The sequence below is a fragment of the Tripterygium wilfordii genome, chromosome 7, assembly GCF_013401445.1.
Source record: "Tripterygium wilfordii isolate XIE 37 chromosome 7, ASM1340144v1, whole genome shotgun sequence".
Lineage (NCBI taxonomy): Eukaryota > Viridiplantae > Streptophyta > Magnoliopsida > Celastrales > Celastraceae > Tripterygium > Tripterygium wilfordii.
The window spans coordinates 4296951-4324807 of NC_052238.1; the positions used below are offsets into that span (position 1 = coordinate 4296951).

General features: G+C 37.9%; 3 protein-coding genes and 1 non-coding gene across 4 annotated transcripts; all 4 read left to right on the forward strand.

Annotated features, from left to right (window-relative positions):
- The first annotated feature begins 2322 nt into the window (after positions 1-2322).
- Positions 2323-18348, forward strand: LOC120002260 (callose synthase 5). Its single transcript, XM_038850945.1, has 42 exons — positions 2323-2518; positions 2611-2711; positions 3457-3578; positions 3679-3775; positions 3907-4017; positions 4208-4336; positions 4445-4537; positions 4793-4884; positions 5022-5148; positions 5263-5400; positions 5484-5560; positions 5656-5734; positions 5913-6038; positions 6134-6248; positions 7133-7467; positions 7771-7823; positions 7937-7997; positions 8098-8179; positions 8258-8307; positions 8416-8502; positions 9194-9316; positions 9401-9505; positions 9598-9678; positions 9786-9946; positions 10847-10970; positions 11070-11164; positions 11270-11387; positions 11498-11649; positions 11884-11993; positions 12143-12268; positions 12341-12409; positions 12934-13123; positions 13229-13346; positions 13433-13552; positions 13633-13748; positions 13881-13964; positions 14529-14641; positions 14720-14949; positions 16023-16835; positions 17330-17380; positions 17474-17659; positions 17804-18348. Exons 1-42 carry the CDS (start codon positions 2338-2340, stop codon positions 18032-18034), a joined length of 5772 nt encoding a protein of 1923 aa, XP_038706873.1. The 5' UTR covers positions 2323-2337; the 3' UTR covers positions 18035-18348.
- LOC120003185 lies at positions 12338-12418 on the forward strand. Its single transcript, XR_005469305.1, has one exon. It is a non-coding gene; the product is annotated as a small nucleolar RNA J33 (small nucleolar RNA).
- A 1962-nt stretch (positions 18349-20310) lies between the features above and the next one.
- LOC120002259 (BTB/POZ domain-containing protein At2g13690) lies at positions 20311-23712 on the forward strand. The gene is made up of 2 exons (XM_038850944.1): positions 20311-21164; positions 22503-23712. The coding sequence occupies exons 1-2, from the start codon at positions 20502-20504 to the stop codon at positions 23439-23441; spliced, it is 1602 nt and encodes a 533-aa protein (XP_038706872.1). The 5' UTR covers positions 20311-20501; the 3' UTR covers positions 23442-23712.
- A 2354-nt stretch (positions 23713-26066) lies between these two features.
- On the forward strand, positions 26067-27664 carry LOC120002494 (probable indole-3-pyruvate monooxygenase YUCCA10). Its single transcript, XM_038851265.1, has 4 exons — positions 26067-26693; positions 26807-27043; positions 27155-27277; positions 27452-27664. Exons 1-4 carry the CDS (start codon positions 26067-26069, stop codon positions 27662-27664), a joined length of 1200 nt encoding a protein of 399 aa, XP_038707193.1.
- Positions 27665-27857: the final 193 nt, after the last annotated feature.

Below are 27857 nucleotides of genomic sequence, written 5' to 3' on the forward strand. Positions count from 1 at the left end.
CTAATATATTTATAGTTCATTTGATAATGAGATAAATTATTATTATTATTATTATATATTTAGACCGCTTCCTTTATAAGATGTCAAAGAAAATTCTTCTAGAAGATACTAGATAAAAAGCTTCTTTTTTTTTATGACATGTTTTTAAGTATTATTAATTATTATAATATTCTCCCACTATGTAAATTAACCTATTGCACAGTGTGCTTTCATTAATGAAATATATTAATTAAGGGCCCAATCCATGTTAAAGATGTTGAGTATGATTGAGATGAGTCCTGTTTGGAATATTATCATACCTCTCATTAGGTAGTCAGTAATCATATAATATTTGATGGGCCTGCATTGAAGATGTAGACTGTATTCAATTTTTGTATTTTTCTTGATAAAAATTGATGATAAGATTGATTAATATGGTTGGGTTGGCTGTAACATCATATGATGATGAGGGTCGGAGGGTTTGTTTAGAGGGTCATTGTAAGGGTGTGGAGCCCAAATAGAATTAAATCCACTGGTAATGGGCCTCATATTGAAGACCCACTGAGCACGGGCCCAATAGTTTGATGGAGGCCCAAATCCAAAGAAATCGTGACTAGTTAGGCCTCTTAGTGACCTTGTTGGACCATAAAAGCCCATTGATCTGCGTTTTAATTGCTGTGAGGTGCTGTGAAGTGTGGTGTGGTGCTGTGAGTTATAAGACTGTGGTGCTTTGAGGTGAGTTGGAACGTAAAACGCTGTTTGGCGCATCACTTTTAAAACTACGGTGCGGTGCAGTGTGGTGTTGTGAGGTGCGTTTGGCGTATCTAAATTACGGTTATATTAGATGACTAATAATATTAATATAAAATAACTTAATGTTTATATTGTACATTAATCAAAAATAAAATAATTTACCTAATTTGATTACGTAGGACAATTCAACATACATTGTAAGCGTTTAAGAGTGCTGTGAGGTGTGGTAAGGTGCTGTGAGATAAAAAGTTGTGGTGCTGTGAGGTGAGTTGAAACGTAAAAGCTGTTTGGCGTGTCACAAAAAACTGTGATGCTGTGAGGTGTGTTGCAACTGAACGCAGTGCAAACGCACTGACAAACACCCACCAATACAACAAAGAGAAAGCCGGGTCTCCAATCATCCTCCATCAAGAACCGTTCAAAACGACTCCGAAAACGTCGTTCATTCTCTCTCTACAGTTTTTCTCTCTCATCAGCCTCTGGATTCTCGCCACGCGTCATATTATCGGTACACAGGGGCTACCTATTGTTCCCAAAATTCTCTCTCTCCCGCGCTTCTTTTGTCTCCACAACCTCGCTCTTCTCATTTTCGTTTCTCATTTGTGTGCTTCGCCAACTCTTCGTATTTGCAGAGCGTTTTAGATTTTAGCCTCTGAGTGTAATCGTGGTTTTCTCAAGCTCATCAAGATTTAATGACAATGTAAGCTCCCGATCCTTCTTGAATTCTCTTGTTTCGCGCTATCTCTCTGTTGCGAATTCGGCCGAATGCTTGAAATTCAGTCTATCATCGCTGTCTTGCTTAGCACGATAAGCATTTTCTCTCGCCTTTTTAGTAATCTGGATCTGGTGTTGTTCTGTTTGTTTGGTTGTTGAGAATCTGCAGAAAAAGTCGCTTTAGGAATTTCACGGATTTTAGTCCTTGCTTGCATCTCCGAGTTTTTCATATGTTCGCATGATAATGAATTTTTCTGGCATTATTGAATCTAACCAGCATTTTCATCTTGCAACGTTTGGTTTCCCGAGAAACTGTAAGAAATTAATTACATATTCTAATCTCTGCTCTGCTCGCGTTTGACGATTTTGACAATCCGACTCACCATTTTGACGTTTGGTGCCGAGAAACTGTAGGAATTTTCCGATTATGTCGTATGCTTAGATTTCTTCTCATGTTTCTTGTTATTTCTACGAAGCCAAATGGAGCATTGATTATAAGCTACACTGCCTATGCAAGAAAAGGATTCTGAATCTGTTGTTTCTGTTTGGCTACCAACAAACGTAGGTAAAGAATGAGAGAGCAGTAAACACTATATAAATTTGAGATTTAAGTCAGTCGCAACAAAATTCGAAGTGTTTCTTATGTAATCCTGCACTTCTTTGGCATCCGAACATGCTTTTCTCAAAATTAGTTATCTGGCGTTCAAATTAGGGATTACTTGATTCTCTCGGTATTCATGTACTTCTCTGTCAAACAGACGGGTGATTCACGATTCGGTGTCCCTGATTTTGCAGTAAGGAGCTACTCCTACAAGTAGGGTAGAACATAACTTCAATTTAGAGGTGACGCCATTGCCGACGTAACAACTACAGCAAGCTAGTCGAGCCAAAATGTCCCAGGAGTCTGGGGCCCAGGGTCTCACGAGACGGCCGTCTCGTAGCGCTGCCACCACCACCTTTTCCACCGAGGTCTTCGACAACGAGGTCGTACCATCCTCCCTCGCCTCGATCGCTCCTGTCCTTCGTATCGCCACCGAAATCCAGCAGGAGCGCCCGCGCGTTGCCTATCTCTGTACGTGTTTTTACTTTTTTCCCTTCTGTTTTTGTTTTCTTTTGCGGATAATTTTCTTCTGGTTTTCTAACTTTGTTTAGAATGAAAAATAGGCCGTTTCTATGCGTTTGAGAAAGCTCACCGGCTTGATCCAAACTCGACTGGGCGTGGTGTTAGGCAGTTCAAGACCGGCCTCTTGCAACGGTTAGAGAGGGTAATTTTCTTTCTAATAGATTAAATATACCTTTTTTTAATAGAATTAAAAGACCGTTTGAGAGCACTGAGAAGCGGTTGTCTGAATTTATTATAAATTGATTTCTCACTACACTTATTTTTTACCTATTTCTTATAAATACAAATAAACAACAAATTATCTGCACAACATAATACTATTTGGCCCACAAACAAGAGGGTGCTTGATGATGGAGTGTGCTCCATCCATCCCATATATATATGTAGAGCTTCCGGTTCCATGGCTACGCTTCATTGGGCAGTGCCCAGTAAAGAATGAAGGTTCCGTTTTATTGGACCATAAAGTATTCAGTAAATCTTCTGTGGATAGGGATCTGGAAGAATGGAACGACATCGTAGGAGAGCTTAATGAAACGGTGCGTAGCAGGCGAGCTGGTCTAACATGTCAATTGCCCACTTACGCAGTAACCCCCCACACCCATCATTTGTTGTTCGGTGTTGGGATTATATTTTCGTAGGTTTTGTCACGGCGGGTCTTCTGTTCACTTCACTGAGATAAATGCTTTCCTTTATAGTCTAGGGTGAGTTGAAATATTTAATGTGACTTCTGGAAAGTAGTTTAAGTCTTTAAGATGTGTATTAAGTGTGTTAAACGAGGTATTGTTCACAAGATTTATCTGACAAGGTTATTCTGGTGCCATTTTGTTTTCTTTCAACTGCCAAATTATGAATCGTTATTAGAGCTGATTATTTCCAATTTGACTCAGGACAATGCGTCCAGTCTTGCCTCTCGGGTTAAGAAGACTGATGCACGGGAAATTGAGAGCTTTTATCAGCAATATTACGAGCATTACATTAGAGCACTTGACCAGGGGGAGCAAGCAGATAGGTATAGGCATGGTTGTCATGCGTTTGATTACCATCCCTTGTTCTTTTGAGATTTTTTTTCCCGGTGTATTTCACTAGATTAACATCTACTTTGTTGACAGAGCTCAACTTGGCAAAGCTTACCAGGCAGCTGGAGTGCTTTTTGAAGTTCTTTGCGCCGTTAATAAGACTGAGAAAGTTGAAGAAGTTGCTCCCGAGGTTAGTTCTCTTTCAAAGTTTCCATTTAATTTGTGTTGCAGTATGATGATGTATGACTTATCATTTTTAGTTGCTTTAATGACTAGTCAATTATATAAGGATTCTTTATAATGTTTTTTCTTGGTGCCCAGATCATTGCAGCTGCTAGGGATGTCCAGGAAAAAAAAGAAATTTATGTGCCGTACAACATTCTTCCTTTGGATTCTGCAGGTGCTTCACAGTCTATCATGCAGCTGGAAGAGGTACCACATATGCTACTTTTTCTTTATACTGCTAGCAAATTCCTAATTACTCTGTCTCAAGAGTCCTGTTTTATATCTCGCCAAGTTTCTTTGATATCTTTTTTTTTTTATGAGCAAGTTTCTTTCATATCTACCAATAACTTTTTAGCTAAGGATACACTTCTTAGGTTGTTTTTTCTGTTTGTGCCAGACCAAGGCTGCTGTTGCTGCATTGTGGAACACACGTGGCTTGAACTGGCCTCCTGCATTTGAGGCGCACAGGCAGAAAGCTGGAGATCTAGATCTTCTGGATTGGCTTAGGGCCATGTTTGGGTTCCAGGTGAGTTACTAACGCGCCATTTCACACATCAGCTCCCAGCCCAAAGACTCTAATACTTTAACTCCCATCTCTCCAATAATTGTTAATGGTTTTGTTTTGTGACTGCAGAGAGACAATGTCAGGAATCAGAGAGAGCATTTGATTTTGCTGCTAGCTGATAATCACATACGACTTCATCCGAAGCCTGAACCTCTTAACAAGGCATTCACTAGCCCTTCTTGCTATATTTTTCTTTGCTTGTATTAGATAATATAGATGTATTGATATCATTTGGCCTGTTTGCTCATAATATGCCTATGTGCTTTGACACTCTTAGAAATTTTTTTGAGTACTAAAAATTCAGGTGGACTTTCATGCTAAAGTGATGTCTCATGCTTGTTTTGGATGCCATATTATGAGTGCTCTCATGCTCTTTTTCAGCAATTGGGTCACCATTAAATGCATCTTTCTTTGCAGCTTGATGAACGAGCTGTTGATACAGTTATGCAAAAGCTTTTTAAGAATTACAAAAAATGGTGCAAGTTCTTGGGACGGAAGCACAGTTTGCGGTGAGAAAAAACATAACCTGCTTCGAGTTCTCTGATGAACTTTTTCCTGGCGTACATGCTTTGCTGTCCAAACGTGGAGATTGTTTTGTGCGATGATGAGGCATGATATAAATACTCATTATTTATTTTCCTTATAGGCTCCCCCAGGGCCAGCAAGAAATCCAGCAGAGGAAGATACTCTATATGGGTTTATATCTTCTGATATGGGGAGAAGGAGCTAATGTTCGCTTCATGCCAGAGTGTCTATGCTATATCTTTCACAATGTGAGTTCCATTCGACATTTGCTTGGGTTCCTTATTTTTCTAAATATTTCCCTTTTGCATTTACTTAGTTTTTCAACTGTTACGAGCTTACTGGAGAAGTCCTAATATATACAGATGGCATATGAACTCCATGGTCTGTTGGCTGGAAATGTCAGCATTGTTACTGGAGAAAACATCAAGCCTTCGTATGGAGGCGATGATGAGGCATTCCTACGGAAGGTTATAACACCCATTTACCGTGTAATCGAAAAGGTATGTTTTGACATGCATGCATTCTGTTTCAAACTTTTGGACATTTTGTGTACTTATATGAACATCGCACATAAACATTCCAGGAATCCAAGAAGAGCGAGAATGGAACAGCCCCTCACTCGACTTGGTGCAATTATGATGATTTGAACGAGTATTTCTGGTTTGTATGGATTAGTATAAGTAAAGTTCAGTAGAAATCTTGTTGCCTCTTGTCTTCATTTGGGTTATATTTGTTCTTTTACCAATGTTATTCAGGTCATCTGATTGTTTCTCTCTTGGATGGCCAATGCGTGATGATGGTGATTTTTTTAAATCAACACTTAACATCGTACAGGTGCTTTTCTATTAGAGAACTTAGATCAAATTAATCTTTTTTTTGGTAGGTAAGAGGGAATGGGGGGCTCGAACTTAGGTACCACCCAATTTGAGTATATGCATTAACCATCTCAGATGAGGGGTTGTTAGATCAAATTAATCTGTTGGTTCTCTTCTTAATATGACTATTATGGCAGGGAAGAAAGGTCCCCCAAAGAAACTATGGAAGCACAGGGAAATCAAATTTTGTTGAAACAAGATCATTTTGGCACATGTTTCGTAGTTTTGACCGACTGTGGACATTTTATATTATAGTTCTACAGGTAGTTAGTCGTAACAAGTAGATACCTGGTTGATATTAACTTCTCTAGTGATTTTGGCACCTTTGTCATTGATATAATTTGCTGTTTCATTACAGGCAATGATCATTGTTGCTTGGAGTGGAATTTCAATTTCTCAAATCGTTCGAAAGGATATCTTATATCACTTATCCAGTGTTTTCATGACAGCTGCCTTTCTTCGCTTCCTTCAAAGTATGATAATTTTACTTAACAATTTAAATTATTATGATGAATATAGTCTTTTTGAACTTGTTAAGCTTTACTGCTGGAATTGCCTTTGCCTGTCCAATCTTATGAAGACGTAACTTGTATCAGAAGAATATTAATTAATTTCTTAGGGCTTGTTGATATTGTGTCCTCTTATGAGGTTTAAGAAGCACATATTTTATTGATATACCTTCGCAGTAGAAGTTTGTTTAAGGATATACTTAGTTTCTGAAACATATCAACTTAGATTGCTTGAAGCGAAAGGAGGAGGGGCTGGGGATGAATTAACTGGTTTTCTTATCGGGTTACTGTCATGACTTCTTAGGTAACTAATGAAAAATTGCTTTCGGGACATGAATTACTTTAATTGTGAAGATTCTTTGCTTTTGCGCAAAGGTTCCTTACCTTTTGTTCTTTAATCATGATTTAGCCACCTAATTCAATAAAGATTTTACAACATTGAAGAACTTTTTAGAATCATGGAGCAAACCTCACAACTTATGAACAACTGAATTTCTGGTTCTCCAATGTTCAACACATCTAGAACTGTAAACAGTATTTTCTCGGAAAAAGAAAATTCTTAAACATTATTAGTTTCTAGCAGATAGCTCCAATAACGACTTCGAAAAAGTCTTCTTGTTGGTCTTAAGCAATCACCTCTGTGCTTGATCTTTACAATAATCTTTAATCGTAGTCTAATGGAGTTTTATAGAACCTCTTATGAGTGGTTCTTTTAACTTTGTGAAAGTAGCTTCGTTACGTTAGGGTGAGTACTGTCGAATTTTATCTGCCATATATGTTTTTTGATGGTGGAACTATCAAGACTGAGTTTTACCTTCTTCTCATTTCCAATTTCTCTGTTTTTTAAGGTGTGCTGGACCTTGTTTTGAACTTCCCTGGATATCATAGGTGGAGGTTCAGTGACGTGCTGAGAAATGTACTCAAGATAATTGTTAGCCTCGCCTGGAGTATCATCCTTCCACTATGCTATCTGCAGTCTTTCTCTCTGTCCCCTTACAAAATTAAAGATTTGCTGTCAGTTCTTAATCAAGTAAAGGGCATTCCCCCATTATATATCATGGCTGCGGCAATATATATGCTTCCGAATTTGCTGGCAGCTGCGTTGTTTATCTTTCCAATGCTCCGTCGATGGATTGAAAACTCAGACTGGCACATTGTTAGGTTCTTCTTGTGGTGGTCACAGGTATCTACTTTGTCTGTGCCTCAATAATTGCCTCCACCACCTTGCATATTCCGGGCTTACTTGACTAGCAAATAAGATATTTTCTATTGCAGTCTGATTACTTACTATAGTAATAATTATAGTCAAGAAGTTTTTGGAAGTGCAGTTACACATCTTCCTGAAGATGATTAAATCCAATTAGGTATAACTTGCTCATGTCTACAATTGTGCAAGCCTAGAATCAGCATTATCATTGTTAACCTTTGTCAAACACGAATACTATTATTGTTCAGTCTCTCAAATGATTTTGTTTGATTTCTGCAGCCAAGAATTTATATTGGAAGGGGGATGCATGAAAGTCAGTTTGCACTTATAAAGTGAGTTTTACTAGGAATACATCTCATGTTGAACTTTTGATAGTGTAAAGTTATGAATTTTTTTCTCATGGTTGAAAATTGCTTGGATGATTAAATTTTATATTTCGATTCAGGTACACTCTCTTTTGGGTGTTACTTCTATGTGCCAAATTTGCATTCAGCTATTTTGTCCAGGTTCGCTGACATGCATTTGTTATTTCTCTAGTAAAAGATTGAGGAGTAGTGGGGAGAGTGGGGTGTATTTGCTGATCCTCTGGTAAATGTCTTAATGCAGATAAAACCTCTGGTGAAGCCTACGAAGGACATTATGAGTATCAAGCATATTGACTGGAAGTGGCATGAATTTTTCCCCACTGGTACTCTAAGCTCCTTCCTTCTTTTAATTATTTCAACTTGAAGCCAGGGTTAACGTTTAAGATTTTTCTTGTGAACAGCTAAACACAACTATGGGGCAGTTGTGACACTCTGGGTGCCTGTAATATTGGTGAGTCTTACAATATCATTCCTCGTCGTTCAATGTTTTTCAGTTTCTCCAGCCAACCTCTTCCCATATTGTCTATGGGAAAGTTTTCCAATGTGAAATTTTATGCAGGTTTATTTTATGGACTCTCAAATTTGGTATGCCATCTTCTCAACTTTATACGGTGGTTTTGTTGGGGCCTTTGATCGTCTTGGAGAGGTAAGCCTTTCTGATTCGTTCAGTCATACAATTATTCATAAATTGGAATTAGTTGTCTGTGAAAAGATATTGTGCTTCCTTCTTTAGTTAATCTTCGTTAGTGAGCATGATGGTCTGCCTTAAGATTTAATCTTCTAACCATTCTTGGGTTGAAAAATCATTTTGGAGATCAGTCTATGACAGTAGGAGGATGGAAAACAAAGATCATGAGATTCTCAATGTAGGTCTCTGGGTTGTGGCATTACATTCTTCCTTATGCGATCACAATTTAACCCCATCATTTATTATTTTAATTTTTAAATAGTAAATGGAAATATGTATACCTCTTCTCTTTTTTCAAGTAAATCACATTCTGCATATGTGAAATATCGGTGCATCTTCAAAGGCTAACTTGTTGAGTTCATTTTCTTTTGATCATTCTTTGCTGTAACTTTTTGCATTGTATACCAAACATGTTTACATTCTCTAGCTGTAACCCCATTTCACCCAATGAATAGAATTGACTTGGTGTTAATGCTCATCTTTTTTGTTGGATTGGTAATCGAAAAATTTTCTATTATTTTGTTTCATTTTTTCCTTTGGAATTCTTTGGGTGGTCTATCTCAAAGAAAATATGTTCATATATTCGCTTTTGATTTATCCTAAAAGTTATTTGGCTAGTGAATTTCCATGTACTGCTCTCTCCGTGCAGATACGAACTCTGGGCATGCTAAGGTCAAGATTCCAGTCTTTACCTGGTGCATTTAACACATATTTGGTTCCTTCAGATAGGACACAGAAAAGAGGATTCTCCTTATCAAAGAGATTTGCTGAGGTTGCACCCTTGTTCTCAATTTCATGATCATTGTGACTATGATTAACAACAAGAAAACAAAATCTATAATTTGTGCTCTCTCAGGTCACAGCAAGCAGGAGGAGTGAAGCTGCGAAATTTGCACAGTTGTGGAATGAAGTAATATCCTGCTTCCGAGAAGAAGACCTCATAAGTGATAGGAAAGGCCCTGTGACTAAGAGATATTTGTTTTATTCTTTTCCATTCCACTGATTTTGATTCTGATGCAGTCAACTGAACTAGTATTTCTTTGTTCCAGGGAGATGGATCTCTTACTGGTTCCTTATACATCAGATCCTAGCCTGAAAATAATTCAGTGGCCGCCCTTTCTGTTGGCAAGCAAGGTCTGCACAACCCTTCAATATCCAAATGTTCTGCTAGATCAAATTGTTGACTCCTTATCTTTTCAAAGTTCAAAATTCTGGAGATGATTGTTTGTCTAATAATGCAGATACCAATAGCATTGGACATGGCAGCTCAATTTCGATCTAGGGACTCTGACCTTTGGAAGCGAATTTCTGCAGATGAATACATGAAGTGTGCTGTGATAGAGTGCTATGAATCTTTCAAACTTGTCTTGAATTCCTTGGTGGTTGGAGAAAATGAGAAAAGGTTGTTTCTATTACTTTGGTCTTTATGTGGTAATTATGTTTTCCTTGGATCTTAGTTTTAGAATTTCCGTCTCCTTGATGCTTAGGTATGTGAGTTTTTTCCCCAGTACTTTGGAGGTTATGCTACCATTCCATTGGAGCTGTGGATTTTAACTAATATCATCCTTATCCTTCTCTTTACCACTACTGCGCTTCTTCTCACCCAATGTTTAGCTTGGAACTTGTTTTTATATGGTCAAACTCATTTTTATAGTGTCTATAGTGCACTGTTATGAATTATCATTTTATGCCAAAGTTCGAAGTTTTGTTATAAATTGTGTTTCATATGGTAGCCCTTAACTACCACCTTGCTTTGAATTAAAAGCATTACACCCTCCTTTAAAATTTAATATTTCGCGTTCTGATCTTCCTTAATCAAGGGTGAGTCAGGCCCAAGAGTAAACAATTCAGAAATTAAAAGTTCAATTTTTCCCATCTGTTTAAAGCTTGGAAGCTTCTGACTAGCTTTAGGTCCTGAGTTCAAAACTTGACACCTCCTATGTAAAATTAAGTCTTGTATATCGTTTGTCCCACTAGTGAAGGAGAACCAGGATCCTAGTAAGTGGGAGTGAACAATTAATTATTAATTTAATTGAATCCTCATCCTTCTCATCAACTTAAACGTTCATATGTAGTTTTGCATTATTATGTCACCCTTTTTTTTCTTCTTCAATTTTCCCATCATAGAAGCTCAAATGGTTCTGTGTGGATCACATATAAAGCTGAAGGATTAGATAACACCTCAAATGTTCATCCTCTGGTTACATTGGGTTCTAATGTTTAGAAGATAAACTTTAGCAGTCTAGTTAATATATCTTTTTAATTGTAAGAATCTTATAGTTTTTTTTGTGCATTACCACAGGATAATTGGCATCATAATAAAGGAAATTGAGAGTAACATTTCAAAGAATACATTACTCTCAAATTTCAGAATGGCTCCCTTGCCCACTCTTTGCAAAAAATTTGTGGAGCTTGTTGGATTTTTGGTGAGTGAAAAACAAGTACCTTTTAAATTTGTGGTTTTATGTTGTAGGACTTCGCCTCTTATTTTAAATCGTAAATGATCACTTTGTTATCTGTTACAGAAAGGTGGTGAACCATCCAATCGGCATAATGTGGTGTTGTTGCTGCAAGATATGTTGGAAGTGGTGACCCGTGACATGATGGTGAATGAGATCCGGTTGGTGAACTCTGTTGCATAAGTTGGAGTAAATTCAATAGAATCTGAATGAAGAATTCCCTGAAAAAGTAACTTATCTTCCATATTTTTGTGTCACATTTCCAGTGAATTGGTAGAATTTGGACAGAGTGGCAAGGACTCTGGAAGGCAACTCTTTGTTGGCACTGATGCAAAACCAGCAATAGTATTTCCTCCTGTCTTAACAAGACAGTGGGAAGAGCAGGTTGATACGGAAATGTGTCTTTTATCAGTACTGCTTACTAGAACAATCATACCAGAAGAACCTGTCAGTTACTTGAACAATTGATACATTTTTTGTCTACTTTTTTTCAGATAGGACGTCTTCATCTCCTTTTGACAGTAAAAGAATCTGCCATTGAAGTACCTACAAACCTTGAAGCACGTAGAAGAATTTCCTTCTTTGCAAATTCGCTGTTTATGGATATGCCACATCCACCTCGTGTGCGTAAAATGCTCTCATTCAGGTTTGTTCATATTTCTTCTTCATCGGGTCCACAACCATGAAATGTAATCCTCTAATATGAGTAAAAGAACCAGGCTTCTGTATAGAGTTTTTGTGCATAAATTTTTATTACATCATTTTCCCCATGGACTTCCTCTTCTTATGGAATATATCTCAGCTGACGCATCAAAAACAATGTAGACATACATTCTCAGTTTTCAAATACTCATATAACTGTTCTTATATCTTCTGACAGCGTCATGACACCATATTATAGTGAGGAGACTGTCTATTCTAAAAGTGAACTTGAGATGGACAATGAAGATGGAATATCTATCATATTCTACTTGCAAAAGATTTTCCCGGGTTTGTATTATCATAAACTCCTTCTGTGCTTACCCTGAGAAAGATTAACAAAAAATAATGTAAACTTCAAATTGACTGCAGTTTAAATTTGATTTGAGTAGGCAATATTATTAGTGTTTCTGATTTAGCAGCTATTTTGACATTGTTAGATGAATGGAATAACTTCATGGAGAGACTCAATTGCAAAAAAGAGAGTGAGGTTTGGGAAAATGAAGAGAACATTTTGCAACTCCGGCACTGGGTCTCCTTAAGAGGACAAACTCTCTGCAGAACCGGTGATTGATACACCTTTTCTCCTTTATATAAGCTCTTGTTTCCTCTGTTTGCTAACGGCAATTGCTCTGCAGTTAGAGGGATGATGTATTATAGACGGGCTCTGAAGCTTCAAGCATTCCTTGACATGGCTTCTGAAATTGGTAAGATCGTTTTTGCCTCATGAATGATGATTTTGTTGAAACAATACTTTAGGACGTGTGAGTAATAAAGTTACTCCATTGGATTGTTTGCATTACAAGTTAAGATTATGGATTATGGAAATTAACCTCCCCAAAATGCAGGGGGTACAGCAGCAAATCTCTACCCTTGACGGAATACTATCACCGTTTGGCGAATGTTGATAATATTCTAGCAGTCATTATTGATTTAGAATATTATCACCTTGTGACGAATGTTGAAGTGAATGCCTGACTTTTTTTTGCTGAATTAATTTATATTTTCCCCTTTATGTGCACAAGCACAACCAAGCATAAATCCTGAAAATTTGTTGTGTCGCTTGAGTGCATAAAAACTATGCCAGTGCATCAATGACATCCATTGTGAGTCATGCTTCATTTAAAGTAAAAAAAAAAAAAAAGACACTTGCGCAGATTGGCTAATAGCCTACCAAAGTAATTTGGACTTTGAGCTTACATGTTGGCCTAATTTCATGTCATATGATCAGAGATATTGGAAGGGTACAAAGCAATCACAGTACCATCTGAGGAAGATAAAAAAAGCCAAAGATCCCTATATGCTCAATTAGAGGCAGTGGCTGACTTGAAATTCACATACGTTGCTACCTGTCAAAACTACGGAAATCAGAAGCGGAGTGGAGATCGCCGTGCAACAGACATCTTGAATTTGATGGTTAAGTATGTTCTTTTCTCAAATGGATTTCCGTGATTGTATGGTATGAACTGCTTTCAAGTAGAGGTTCATGTTATTCTAGGCTCTGATCGCAAACATTTTTTTTTTAGTTATCCCACTCTTCGTGTGGCATATATTGATGAAGTTGAAGAAAAAGAAAGAGAAGGCGGGAAGGTACAGAAGGTCTATTATTCAGTGTTGGTAAAAGCAGTGGATAATCTTGACCAGGTAATATGCTTCAAGCTGTGAACAGAATCCCCTTTCTGACATACAGTCCCAAAAAAGGTTCTGACAGTATTCTTGATCCTCTAAAGGAAATCTATCGCATAAAATTGCCTGGTCCAGCGAAGTTAGGAGAAGGGAAGCCTGAAAATCAGAACCATGCTATAATTTTCACTAGAGGGGAGGCTCTTCAAACCATCGACATGAACCAGGTAATCTGTGAGAAATTTGTATTTCACATATTCATTCACATTTGGCTGAATTTTTTTTCTGTGATAAACTTTTCTTGCAGGATAATTACTTAGAAGAAGCATTCAAAATGCGTAACCTTCTACAAGAATTTAATGAGGACCACGGAGTGCGCCCGCCTACAATATTAGGTGTTCGGGAGCATATCTTTACAGGAAGGTTGAGTGAAAGCCTTTGTCTGTTTCTTTCTTCTCCTCTTTTGTGGCATAGTCTATTGCCTGCTTTGTTTGATGTACTTTCTATATTTCAATTATTTCTGAATTGCAATTAGTTCTCATATCTTCTCTGCAGTGTATCTTCTTTGGCTTGGTTCATGTCAATGCAAGAATCAAGCTTTGTTACTATTGGCCAAAGAGTTCTAGCGAGGCCATTGAAGTATGTTTTCCTTTTTACTTTCTGTGAAGTAGAAAATTGTAGGAGTTCTATGAGGGAAAATGTTGCTTATTTTATAGACATTGTTGAGATAAGATCGTTGGATGATTGGATACTGGGACACTTAATCTAAGGAAGTCGATTTTTAGGCAGAATTTTAGTCAGTCCTTAGTAATTTAGGTTTTTACGACTTTCTTTAGTTAAAGAGATTAATTCTACACAGAATTAGATATGACATTTGTAAATACTTTTATTCTTTGTCACAATGGTAAATTTCGTTTTAGCAACTAAGAGGCAATTTAAATGTGGACTTCGTCAAAGTTAAAAAAAAAAACAAGAACACTAGTGTTCTCAGAAGGATTGGAAAGAGAAATTCCAAATCAGATTATAGAATTTTATGCTTTCTCTCTCTCAATCTATGGCAATGCTAGCAACATGGCATCATGCAGCTGATTAGCAGACAAATTTCTTTCCTCCAATGAATTGGAAATCCTTTAAGATGGCTCTTATATGTCCACATAAATGCAGGTTGTTTATTTACATCTAATATCATGTTGTTGATTTTAGGATCCGTTTTCACTACGGTCATCCAGATGTGTTTGATAGAATCTTCCACCTAACACGTGGTGGCATCAGCAAGGCTTCTCGTGGCATCAATTTGAGCGAGGACATTTTTGCTGGTAGCATTCATGAAACATTTATCATTTTTAAGCTTACATGAAATATGGTCTACCTCCTGATATGCTTTTTGGCTGTAGGCTTCAACTCAACACTCAGACGAGGAAATGTTACTCACCATGAGTATATTCAAGTTGGAAAAGGCCGAGATGTCGGACTCAACCAAATTTCACTATTTGAAGCAAAAGTGGCTTGTGGTAATGGGGAGCAGATACTAAGCAGAGACATTTATCGATTAGGGCACCGTTTTGACTTTTTCCGCATGCTGTCATTCTATTTCACAACAATAGGGCTCTACGTCAGCTCAATGGTAATTTTCCACCACTGATAGTGTTTCGATTAGTACTTAGCCAGTTTGAGCTGCATACGTATATGTTTAGTTGGTCATATATATTAACCTCTATTGGTAGGAAAGGAAAACTGAGTAAACACAAATCACAGATGATTTTGTAGAAAAAGGTTGAAATGAAATTATTATCTGGCATACTTGAAATACCAGGCTGTTGAAAGTATCATTTTCATAATATGTAAGCACACACAGACTGACAGACGCACACCAGTAACAGCAAGTCTTTCTCATGATGTCCCAAATTATAAAGGCATATTATTGAAGCTAGTCTTGAATGGAACAGTATTTACGTGCAAGAGAATTATAATTGGACAGCTGCTAAACTGAAGCGTGAAAAGGGCAAAATAACCAGGACCCATTGTTAGTCTCATTTTGGTTTTCACTCATAAGCCATTAATTACTCGTTGTCGAGTTTTTTGTACTTTAGCATAAAGACCCTTTACTTTGAAATATTCTGTGTCCTGTATTAGTTAATTATCTCTCCTTTGGTGCATAAATGAATAAATGACTTGGATATCGATAATATCTGAATTTTCTTACATTTAAGTGGAGAGACCCTTGGGAGGATGTTGTGAAATCAGAAATACTACACCGGGTAAGGATACCACTTTATTATTGGCTGACCATCTCTAACCAAGTTAATATGTCAAAAACCTTGAAATTATGTTTCTTCTCAATTTTCTAGAATGTGCTTTTTATTTAATTTCAAAGATTTGGCAGTTTCATAAACATCATTCCCACCCAACCACCATCATGCAACCACACTCACAATACATACCAAATCATTTGAAAATTTGTGGGTAATCCCTTTTCTCTAATATGAAAGAATACTAGGTAATGCTGCTTTTGCAATGAAAATGAGTCAAGTGCTAGTGAAATATGAAAAGGGAAAACTTAAGTATGAGGGAGAAGCCCACATTGAGAGGAAACTGGTTTTCATTTTCAATTTGTAATCTCGCATTTTGGTCTGCTTTTCTTTTCTTTTATCTGTTTGATTTCTTTAGCTTATAGGAAAATCTCATGTCCCTGTGCAGATGGTTGTCATAACAGTCTATATTTACTTGTACGGGAAACTATATATGTCACTGAGTGGACTGGAGGCATCAGTAGTCAAGTTTGCAAAAGCCAAGGGAAACAATCCTCTAAAGGCAGCCATGGCTTCACAGTCCCTTGTTCAAATAGGGTTTCTGATGACTCTGCCCATGGTCATGGAGATGGGACTAGAGAAAGGGTTCAGAACTGCAATAGGTGACATTATAATCATGCAGCTTCAGCTTGCACCCGTCTTTTTCACTTTTTCTCTCGGTACAAAGGTCCATTATTACGGTCGCACCATCTTGCATGGTGGTGCAAAGTATAGAGCAACTGGGCGTGGCTTTGTTGTTCGGCATGAGAAGTTTGCAGAAAATTACAGGATGTACTCGAGGAGCCATTTTGTGAAAGGGACTGAGCTTCTGGTACTACTTATATGTTATCAAGTCTATGGGTCAGCCGCCAATGATCCCACATCTTTCGCTATGCTCACTTACTCAATGTGGTTCCTAGTTGGGTCATGGTTGTTTGCTCCTTTCCTTTTCAATCCTTCAGGATTTGAATGGCAGAAGATAGTTGATGATTGGGATGACTGGTCCAAGTGGATAAGCAGCCATGGTGGTATAGGGGTACCAGCAAACAAGAGCTGGGAATCCTGGTGGGATGAGGAACAAGAGCACTTGCAGCACACTGGTTTTCTGGGACGCTTTTGGGAGGTTGTTCTTGCATTGCGCTTCTTTGTCTATCAGTACGGAGTCGTGTATCAACTACATGTTGGGACACAGAGCAGAGCCAGTCGAACAAAGAGTATCATTGTGAGTCATTATTTTTTTTTTTGGCTTGTTGATATATTCTACTTTCAGTTTTTTGTTCATGCTAAGGAACTGTCTAGAGTTCGCTAATGCCTGAGATTTAAAATGTCAATGCACTAGTTCCTCAAAATCAGTTGGAGGGCTTCTCTTTATGAGGACTGGTAGTGACGCTAAAACCAATATATTAGACCCTGATGCTGCCGAAGTTAACTAACGATGGTCATGGGAAAGGCAAATCCAGTAGGTCATCTCAGACTAACTGCACCGCTGTCTGTCTCTTGCTAGGAAAATTTACTACTCTTGGATACCTCCGATTTATTATTTACAATAAAATAAGAGAAGAAAAACGATACTGCCTGCTTTGCAAAGAGTAATGAATTGAAATTTTGGATTCTATTTATTAGCATAAGATCTTGAAACAAGGGAGTTCTTATAATCAGATAACAGATGCATAATACGAAGATACCTGTGTTTAATTTTATTTTTGCCATTTCCAGGTCTATGGTATGTCTTGGCTGGTCATTGTTGCTGTGATGATTCTCTTAAAGGTCTGTGAATAAAATTTATGTACTTTTTTCTTGCTGACCACAATCCAGTCATGTCTCAAATTCAATTCATGGATATCAACTTTTAAACTGTAGATTGTATCCATGGGAAGAAAGAAGTTCAGTGCAGATTTTCAGTTGATGTTCAGAGTCCTAAAGCTGATCCTCTTTGTGGGGGCTGTTGTAACGCTGGTCTTGCTTTTTCTTTTCGCTGAACTCACAGTTGGAGACATCTTTCAGAGCTTACTGGCCTTCTTGCCTACAGGATGGGCAATTCTGCAGGTACATGACTGACATCCATTGCCTCTATCGTAACAGACACAGCATTCTAAGTATTTTCTGTTACTCCTTTATTCATAGCAGAGCCAAGTTACTAGTATTCTTGGGTTCTAATGTTGAAACTTCATTGCTGAGTGGTGTTATCAGATATCACAAGCTTGCAGGCCAGTGGTGAAGGCCGTTGGAATGTGGGGGTCTGTCAAAGCTTTAGCAAGAGGTTATGAATACCTATTGGGACTGATTATCTTCACCCCAGTTGCTGTATTGGCCTGGTTCCCATTTGTCTCAGAGTTCCAGACTAGGCTGCTCTTCAACCAAGCTTTCAGCCGAGGGCTTCAGATCCAACGTATTCTGGCTGGTGGTAAGAAGCAGAAGTGAAAACTCTCCGTGTCCAAAGAAATTATTGTGGTCACAGAGAGGAGCAGAAAATTATCTTGAAAAGATAGCGGGTTACTGAGGAATGTAAAGGCATGATGATGGAGACAAATGCAGCTGAAAACTACCAGATGCCTCTCTACATTGCATTCGATCTTGATCTAGCCTTCCCACGTTTCTCCCAACCCATAGATGACACTTGGGAAATTTTTTTTTTAGTTCCATTAGTTCCTCACAGTTGGCAATACATGCTCCAACACAATAAATCATTCTATGTGTGAACAATGTATTGTATAGCAATCAGTAGCTTGCCCTTATTTTCTCTGTTCGGCTAGATTTTACACATGCAACGCTTTCCTACAGAAATTAGCCGAAAAAGCCAATGTGCTATCGACCTTAATGCGGCAAAACAATTCCCTGGAAGGTTGATTTTTCCGTTCAAACTCAAATGTTTATATGGTCAGGCCATGCCTTGGCGTTCACTAGTACGAAACTACGAATGCTATCCACCATCATGCGGCAAAACAGTTCCCTGAAAGCGTATCCCTATGATTTCTTGATATAATCCATTCTTGCTAGCAGCAATGTGTGTCCCTGGTACTTTCGCTGATAGGCAGCAGCTTGGATGCGTGGCGGACACGACGGTATGATTATTATCAGAAGGTTTTGAATGGAATATTGTGATGTTGGGGTTTTTGTCAACGGTTTTTACCTGAGAAAGCCAGCTAAAGCAAACACATTTGATCCCAATAGCACGAAAATTGCTGTGCTAAAAAAAAATGGCTGGTGCGCTGAATGGCAGCATCAGAAGCATTGTTGGGATGGAAACAGAGCATTGGTGCCAGTTTGTGGACTGCTTTCCCTGTGTCTCTGAGGAATTTGTAATTTGCATCGGCAGAAATACTTGAATAGGAACTTAGCAGGCAAAATTCATTTTAGCCAGGTGACCATTTTCGCTGTTACCCAATTCGTGGTTTTGTACATCTATCATCAGTTGGATGGATTACTCTCTCTGCAATCCTGTTATCTCAGTGATGAGACGGCACATCACCCAGAATTGGATTCTTCATTCTTCCCTGATTACATCGAGTGTATGTAATGTTGAAATTGATCCTATTTTTTCTTCGAGTGGGTAATAATATGTTATGTTCACTCGAAGCTCTTTGTGTTGCGAGTTGTGATTGCGTTGGACTTCATTTGGAGTAAGAGCTTGAGGCCGTTTTTGGTTATATGGGTCTTTTTGGGAACCAAGTGGTTTTAGAGTTTTAAATTTTTTTTTGTTAGTTTTTTTGGCAGATTGCAATAAAGGGTAATAGGCATAAATTAACAATTAATAAAGGGTGTTTTTTTTTTTTGTTGAAATGGATGAGGGGATTTGAACCATAATCATTAAGGTAAGACACATCTTTATCACTCTAACTAGTGATTCAGGTGTAAAACTGAGCGTCTTTGGTTCACTTTCAATTGAAGATTTCATATCAATCCGTTGCACCGATGCCCCTTCCATTATACCAAGAATTTCATACAATGAAAACAAATTCTATTTCCTTGTGTATATGTAGGGGTGAACATGGATCAAGTTGGGTTGGGTTTAGGGAAATACCTCATCCGACCTACATAAGGTCGGGTGAGGTTCTCTTCAACCCTTAACCAACTCTCAACTACGGGTCAGGTTAGTCGGGTTAGGTCGGGGGGTCAGGTCATATGCTGGTTTTGCACAACCCTATCCATATGTGTTACCTAATTAAATTAAAAATATAAAATAAAGAAATGATGGAGATAGAACACGTGGATTATGTGACGGTAGACTTGGCATTGACCGACTGGAGGATTCAAAGTACATAATGAGACAAGTCATTTAGGACAAAAAGGTCATTATTTGCAAGAATGTTGTATCATTGTTGTTTGATTTTCAATTATGAACAAGCCATCAACAAGAAAGATCTCGACTGGTAATATATTAATTAATTAATATTTAATCATTTGTTAATTAAACTTTTTTCCTTTGGGAGAGAATAATAATTAATCACCACTAAATCACAAGAACTCCTCCTTTCAATAGTGCATTATTTAAATAAATGGATATAAAACAAAACAATTCACCACTAATCTTCAAGGCCAAGAAAATTCCTAACTAATCTCAATTTTTTTAAGGCATGATTTTCTAGGCAACCAAACAAGATATTAAGAGGCAATATATATACCAAGAAGTTTCTGCAAAATTAAATAATTAAATAAAATAAATATAATGTTCCTCAATTTCTCCACCCAAACCACCACAACAAACAAAACTGACTTAACTGGAAGTACACAACCATGTAAATACTGAAGGAATATGCTGCTGCTTTGTTTACAAAGAGAGCAGCGTCTCTCATTCGCCACTCTCTCCTCATAAAGCCAAAGGAACAGTGATCTGCTTTCCTTGACACTATGCTCTCTTTCTTTAGATTATTCTTCTTCTGAGGGCACTATGGCCGCTAGTGCTCGCCGGAAGCCGATTTCGCGACGGAGATCGTGGTGTTGCTCCTTCGCGGTACCTCCTTCGAGTCCGGAGCAAAGTACGAGCAGCAAAAACTTCAATTACAAGCCTAATTCGGTCTCCAAACAAGGGAGACCTAACTCGCTACCTACCTCTCCGCAGAGCTACAAATCTGGGCTAAACTTCGTGGGCCGGATCGACCCGCGCAGGAACCGGTCTCCCGGGCGTGTCTCTCCTATCGACTCCGATCCTACTGTAGATTCCGTTCAAGAAATGATCCAAGACCCTCTTCCAGCTGTCGGTTCTGCTACCAAATCGCGATCCCACAGTTTCAGAGCCCCGCCAGAGAGTTCTTTCTCTTCTTCCGTTTCCGGTTCTGGGTCCCGCACGGATTTTGATGTGAGGTTGAAATTGAAGGGAAAGAATGGTGGGTCTCTGATTCTGGAATTGAATTCAGAGATTTTGAAGGCCAATTCGGAGGTTTTTGCGGCCCTAATTGCCGAGCACAAAAAGGGTTCCGAGATGTGCAGAATTGAGGTCCCGGAGGTGGAGAATTTGGGGGTTTTTAGGGACGCAATTGAATTGATGTTTGAAGATGATATTCCCAGGAGGCTCATGAAGATGAGGGTTTATAGAACTATTGCGGTACTCGAGGTTATTTTCCCACTTTTATCCTATGTTTATGTTAGATATGTGTTGGGTCTACTTTATATGGGAGGTAACATTAGTTGTCCATTATATGTTTGATATGGTTTGATATTGTGGATTAATGTGGAATAAGGTACATTGTAGTAAAATCCATGAAATGGTATTCGTAGATGTCATAAACTACCGGAAAGTGGCCTTATAGAAGATTCGTATACTCTAAATCATATGTGAGAAGTGATGATTTAATTGGAAAAAGTATGCTAATCTGTTGGCATGATTCATATCTATATGGGAGAGTAGAGTTTTAATCGGCCGAGTATTTATAACACCACGGGACAATTTATTAAGCGTTGAGTGGCTTCAACTCAGAATGAATTAATAGACTTTTTCGTGTGGTATGGGCATTTTAGACTCCAAACAAAGTAGTTAGCAAGTTTAGGGGATTAAGATGCAATTTAAAGGTAGTCTATTAGAAGCCAGCCATTTTTTGTCCGCATCTGTGCTCTTTTATTGGTGAATCATCAACTAATATTGGTGTGAATGTTAATGATGAAAGATAACATTATGGAGTTGTCTCATTTGTGACCTGTGAGTGGGTGTTTACGTAGAGTGCTGCAGCCTGCAGGTGCTTTACCGGAAAAATTCTGTTTGCGAAAAAAAAAAGATGCTAAAAGACTGTTCTATGTGCCTGCTGAATCTAGCTATCTCTAATGAAGATCCAGGGAGCATTTACAATGTATTCATGTGTGGGTGGCTGGTGGTTGCCTTTATATTTGTTTGTGCATGCATGCAAATATCATGGTGGGTGTATGTTTTCTGCATGTATAGACATCTGTGCATGCACAGTCCGACTTGTGAATGTTTATGTCAATAAATTCCTAGCATATCAAGCATATATGGTTTTAAGTCTTATCTAAACTCTGCTCAGATATGTTACTGGCACTAGGGGCATTCGTAAGTGTCCATGCTAATGAGTTACAAGCATCCATGTAGTGTAACCAAATTAGTTATGCATTTTCCATTCTTCTGATTTCGAGGCTGTTATAGCTAATAGAAAGAACAGTTGTTTATTAGTCACACTCCCAAGGATCCCTATGATGGTGTGATGCCTTGTTGTCTTAGGTTCTCTAATGATGATGAAAACTTGTATACATTACTCAATCCAGATTCCATGGTAAGATTTCCTACATCTATCCTTCCCAAACCTTGTACACTTTGCTGGAGTCGTTTGGGGGTGACCACTTCTTCACGAAGCCTGTATTTGTATTCTGATGAATTTGTTATCTTATGTCGGCTAGTAATCTTCTAGTAAAACACTAACATGACTTCCTTATTTTTGGTTAGGTATCTGCTGGAATCATGTTTAGAAAAGGCATTTTGGCTTGTTTAAAATACCTTGAGGCTGTTCCTTGGTCTGAAGAAGAAGAAGAAAACCTGAGGATTCTGCTCACAAAGTTCAAGTTTGATGATGCAACAACTAGGGACATTTTTGCACGGCTTTTCTTGCTTGAATCCAAAGATTCGGAACAAGATCTTGCCAGACAACTTGTTTGGTCCATCACCTCCTGTGCTGACACCAATGCAAGGAATGAGCTAAAGTCTTTAGTAAAGGGTATCCTTTGCAAAAGCTCAGTCTATGAAAAGGATCAGCCCGACCTCAACAAAGAGGATATGTATGTGGTTTGCCAGTCCTGTCTTGGTTCACTAGTCAGCCTTTTCGAGGAGGCCTCTGATTCTACTCGTGATGGGAGAGGGGCAAAAAAGAAGATGGATAAGCCTCTAATTGAACGTATCTCCAGACAGGTTGATAACATCAACTGGTTGTTGGAAATTCTGCTTGATTGGCAAATGGCAGAGGAATTTGTGAATATGTGGACTGATCAAGCAGAGTTGCTAAACATGTATGACACTGCATCTCCAATGCTCCGATATGAGCTGAGCCGTGTTTCAGCCAATATATTCATTGCCATAGGAACCAGGAAACTGCATTGCCGGACAGAAGCTAGATCAAGGCTTCTCCAGGCATGGTTTGGCCCAATGTTGTCAGATTTTGGTTGGCTTCAGAGGTGCAAAAAAGGACTCGACATGAAGGCTCTGGAAGAAGCTATGGGTCAGACGTTACTGACACTTCCTTTGAAGCAGCAATACATGCTGTTTATGGAATGGTTTGGGTGTTTGTCCAAGCATGGCACTGGATGCCCGAATCTCAGCAAAGCATTCCAGACTTGGTGGCGCCGATCATTTCTAAGGGGCTCTGAAACTAATGCCATTGAATCCAGGTAAATATGCACGCCTCTTTAATTCCGTCTTTCGTCAGTCAGTCTGCGCTCGACTGCGTACAATTGCAGATGTGCAGGAGGTTGAGTACTGAATGTTGAAACATCTGCAAAGGAAATAACGTAGATCATGTAGTAGAATTGTTGTAACAGCTTAGTAATGCATTGAATGACAAAACACATTTTGACTGAGATTACCTACTTTCTTTCTTCTGCTATTAATTCTTGTCCATATATGTCATTTGAGAAGCAAATGGCAGAGAAGTTTGTTAGTGAAACTCTCATCTCTTGTCACATAATTCTTGCACACATGAATCCCACGAGGAAGAACGACTCTTTATTAATGCGAGCTCTACTTGTTATTCAATAAATAGTATGTGATTTTGAACTCCTGGAATAATAAGACTATCTTCTTCTTTTTTAAACGGGAGGGAGATTTGAACCCTCCTTGGTTATCAGGTGACACACCATCTTTATTACTTTAACTAGTGGTTGAGTGTTGTAATTGTAAGACTATCTGAGGCTGCCTTGTCCATATGTGCATGCATTGCATGCAATGCTGCCAACTTTATTTTTGACTATTCTCATCAATGTAAGTTAATGCATGCCAACTCAATTTTGACTATTTTCATAAATGCAAGTTTATCTCTATTATTATATTTTTTTCAACAATAAATATATTGATATCATGATCAAGATATATATTATAAATAAATTAAAATTGAATAAGCAAAATTTGAATTTTAAATATGACAATTAATATTTAATATGGATGATCAGAACACAATTTGTAAACCTCTTGCATCACTTCCCCATAAAATCTATGTTTAAAAAAAAATAAGGTTTCACGTCGTTAAAATAAATATTTAATGGATATGTTATAAGTTGAAAGGTTTCCTTGAATTAATAAGACGCGTGTTAAAGTCGTGAGTCCTAGACTTGGAGTAGGGAAAACGGACAATATCTTATCATAATAGTCAAGTTTGAGCGAGAGAGTCTATTGTCTATGTATGTATCATCTTAAAATCGATAAAAACAAAACAAAATGAGAAGCAAACTCAATGTCGGTGGCAGGCAGGTGGAAACTCGTATGTTCTGCAAATGGCGAAATAGTTTGTTGAGCTATATGTGTGTTCAACAGTTAAAGTGATGGAGCGTTAAAAAAACAGTAGTTTTGTCATATTGCACCTGATTCCTGGGAGATCAGCACTAGTTTCTACAAGAAGAAGAACTGACATATATACATGTGTCAATGGAGATGGTGCATGATCGGCAAATGGCGATGGAGGTTGTTGTGGCGGCAGAGGAAGGAATCCGGGGGGAAGGAATTGAAGCGGGGGTTACTCCTCTTCTCTCGCGCGTCCTATTCTATTCTTAATTTACTGCATGCTGGTCAAGTTTTCTACTTAAACATGCATGTGCTTTTCGTGCATGCATGCCAACTCAATTTCAGCTTCGACAAAGTTAATTTTTCTCAACAAGGTTATCCAATTATTATAACTTCGATTCACCTTGAATTGTCAAAATAGTACTTGAAGAGGATTAGAATGATAAGTAGGAGATCTTAATCTTATTAATGTTGTTTGTAGAACAAGTTACTATTGATTAATTTGAATTTAACTTAATTCACTTCTCTTTTCTTAATTTCTATATTTGAACAACATCAGTATAGATATCTAATTAATCAACTTTTGGTCTAGCTAAATAATTAATTACATAAAATCTAAAAATTGTCATTTTCGGATAATCGATCAAATTTTTGCGTTGGCAATGATTATATAAATCTAACTATTGTCGTTTTTTATCATAATGAAAACCTTAATTCTTGTCGTTTTCGATAATCGATCAATTTTTTTCGTTGCCAATGATTATACAAATCTACCTATTGTCGTTTTCGATCATAATGAAAACCCTAATTCTTGCATGTCGTTTTCGATAATTGATCAAATTTTTCGTTGGCAAATGATTATACAAATCTAACTACTGTCGTTTTCGATCATAATGAAAATGCTAATTCATGTTGTTTTCGCTAATAGGCCACATTGTTCCTTTTTCAATAATTACATTCATAAGCAAATTCACGATATACTATTTGTATAGAAATTGTGCTAATTTACTATTTTAAGGACAGTACATTTCATTTTTAAAATTTTTAGAATCAATGGTAGAGGTCGTGATCAACCTTTAATTTTGGTTGGTAGATTTATTTATTATTTAAATCTTTTTTATCAAAAGATTAGACTCATAATTACCTATTAAAGTCTATATATATGTAGTAATTTTACTACTCAATGAGTAGATATCACATTCATAATGCTAGTAATTATATTGGATAAGCACATATCTATCTTTCAAAGTAACGATTATGAGGCGAGTCAAGCTAAATCTTGTATTTTACCCTATATATGGGAAAAGCTAATTAATGACCCAGCCTTATAAAAATCGTGACTAGCATTGCCAATTGTCCATCAACAATCTTGGCCAGGTCCAAATGTAAACAAGGAGTCATGCATAAATCAATTGAAACTTTTGTCCTTCACTGACCTAGCTTGGTTCTATAAATGGAGGTTTGCAATTGATCAAGTTTCACCTCAAACTAAGAAAACTTTGCAAAACAAAAAAAAAATTAAAAATGGAGGGTGTGGTAGCAATGGTGGAGGAAACAATGGTGGTGATCGTCGGAGCTGGCCCGTCCGGGCTTGCAACCTCTGCTTGCTTAGGCGACATTCCTCATGTGATACTTGAGAGGGAAGATTGTTATGCTTCTCTTTGGAAGAAACGATCGTATGATCGCTTGAGTCTTCATTTAGCAAAAGAGTTTTGCCACCTCCCTTTGATGCCACTCCCACCAAAAAGCCCTACATATTTGTCCAAAAAGGAGTTTATCGAGTACTTAGATCGATATGTTTCTGAATTCAAAATTAACTCTCGCTTTCATCAGTCAGTCGAGTCTGCTTCTTATGATGAGGTTGAGAAGAGATGGGTAATTGAATACAAAAACACTCTTTCAGGGGAGGTGAAGGTCCTCGTTGCCAAATTCCTGGTCGTTGCTTCAGGGGAGAATAACGAAGGTTATATCCCTAATATTCCGGGATTAGAGACCTTTCAGGGGGAGATCATGCACTCTAGCATCTACAAATGTGGCTTGGCATTTCGCGATCAAAATGTTCTTGTAGTTGGGAGTGGGAATTCGGGAATGGAAATCGCTTATGATGTTTCAAACTATGGAGCTCTCACTTCCATCGTTATCAAAAGCTCGGTAACTCCTCTTCACCATCCTTTTTTTTTCAATCGTCTTTGAACATAATTTTCAGACTACTTTTCGTTAGCAAGTATTTAATTCTGACGGAATTGATAATGTTTTGATTGCAGTTTCATGTGCTGACCAAGGGAATGGTACGCCTAGGCATGTTATTGTTGATGAAAAAACTTCCACTTTGGTTGGTAGACTTCATTGTCACATCCCTGGCACTCTATGCGTATGGTGACTTAACCAGGTTCGGAATCCGTCGTCCCAAGAGCGGCCCTTTCTACCTCAAGTCGACCACCGGACGATCCGCGGTCATCGATGTTGGAACTGTCCAGAAAATAAAAAATGGAGACATAGACGTACAACTTAAATTGACCTATATATATATATACACATATATGCAATTAACTATTTAACATATATACATATATTGATTGTTATTTTTATAAAGCAAATGTTTAATTTTTCAGGTTGTGCCAGCGATAACGATGGTTAAGGAGAATTCTGTTGTGTTTGAGAATGGAATTGAAAGACAGTTTGATGCAATAGTCTTTGCAACTGGTTACAGAAGCTTAGCCAATACTTGGCTTAAGGTTAATTAGAAACATTAATTAATCTCTTTGATTTCCATTTCATAGGCTAACAAATTAGTATATTGTATGGTGTCGGATGTCCAAATTAAGAGTAAACTTATATGACGTCGTTTTATTAAAAAAAATGAGTATGTACTATCTTGTATTAATTTTGTATTCATTTATTGGGTGCAGGATTACAAGTATGGTCTGAATGCAAAGGGACTGCCTAAGAACAGTTTTCCGAATCACTGGAAGGGAGAGAACAACCTGTACGTCGCCGGGTTATCAAGGAGAGGCTTGGAGGGAGTAGGCAAGGATGCCATAGCGATAGCCGGCGACATTAAGAAGATAATGATGACTGGCCAATTGATGTTTAAGTATGGTTTAAGGACTAGCTCTAGCTAGTGTGGTGTGGTTTGTTGATGTTGTGTGAATCTCCACCTGGCTTGTAATGTTTAAGGTCTTTTCATTTGGGGTTTTCTGGGTTTGTTAAGGGGTGAGTACTGTGCTTAATTAAGTTATCAACTTTTACTTTTGTCATGTTAGTTTGTAAGAACTCATGTTCTTTCGTTTTCGTATTGTGTGGGTGGAGATGTCA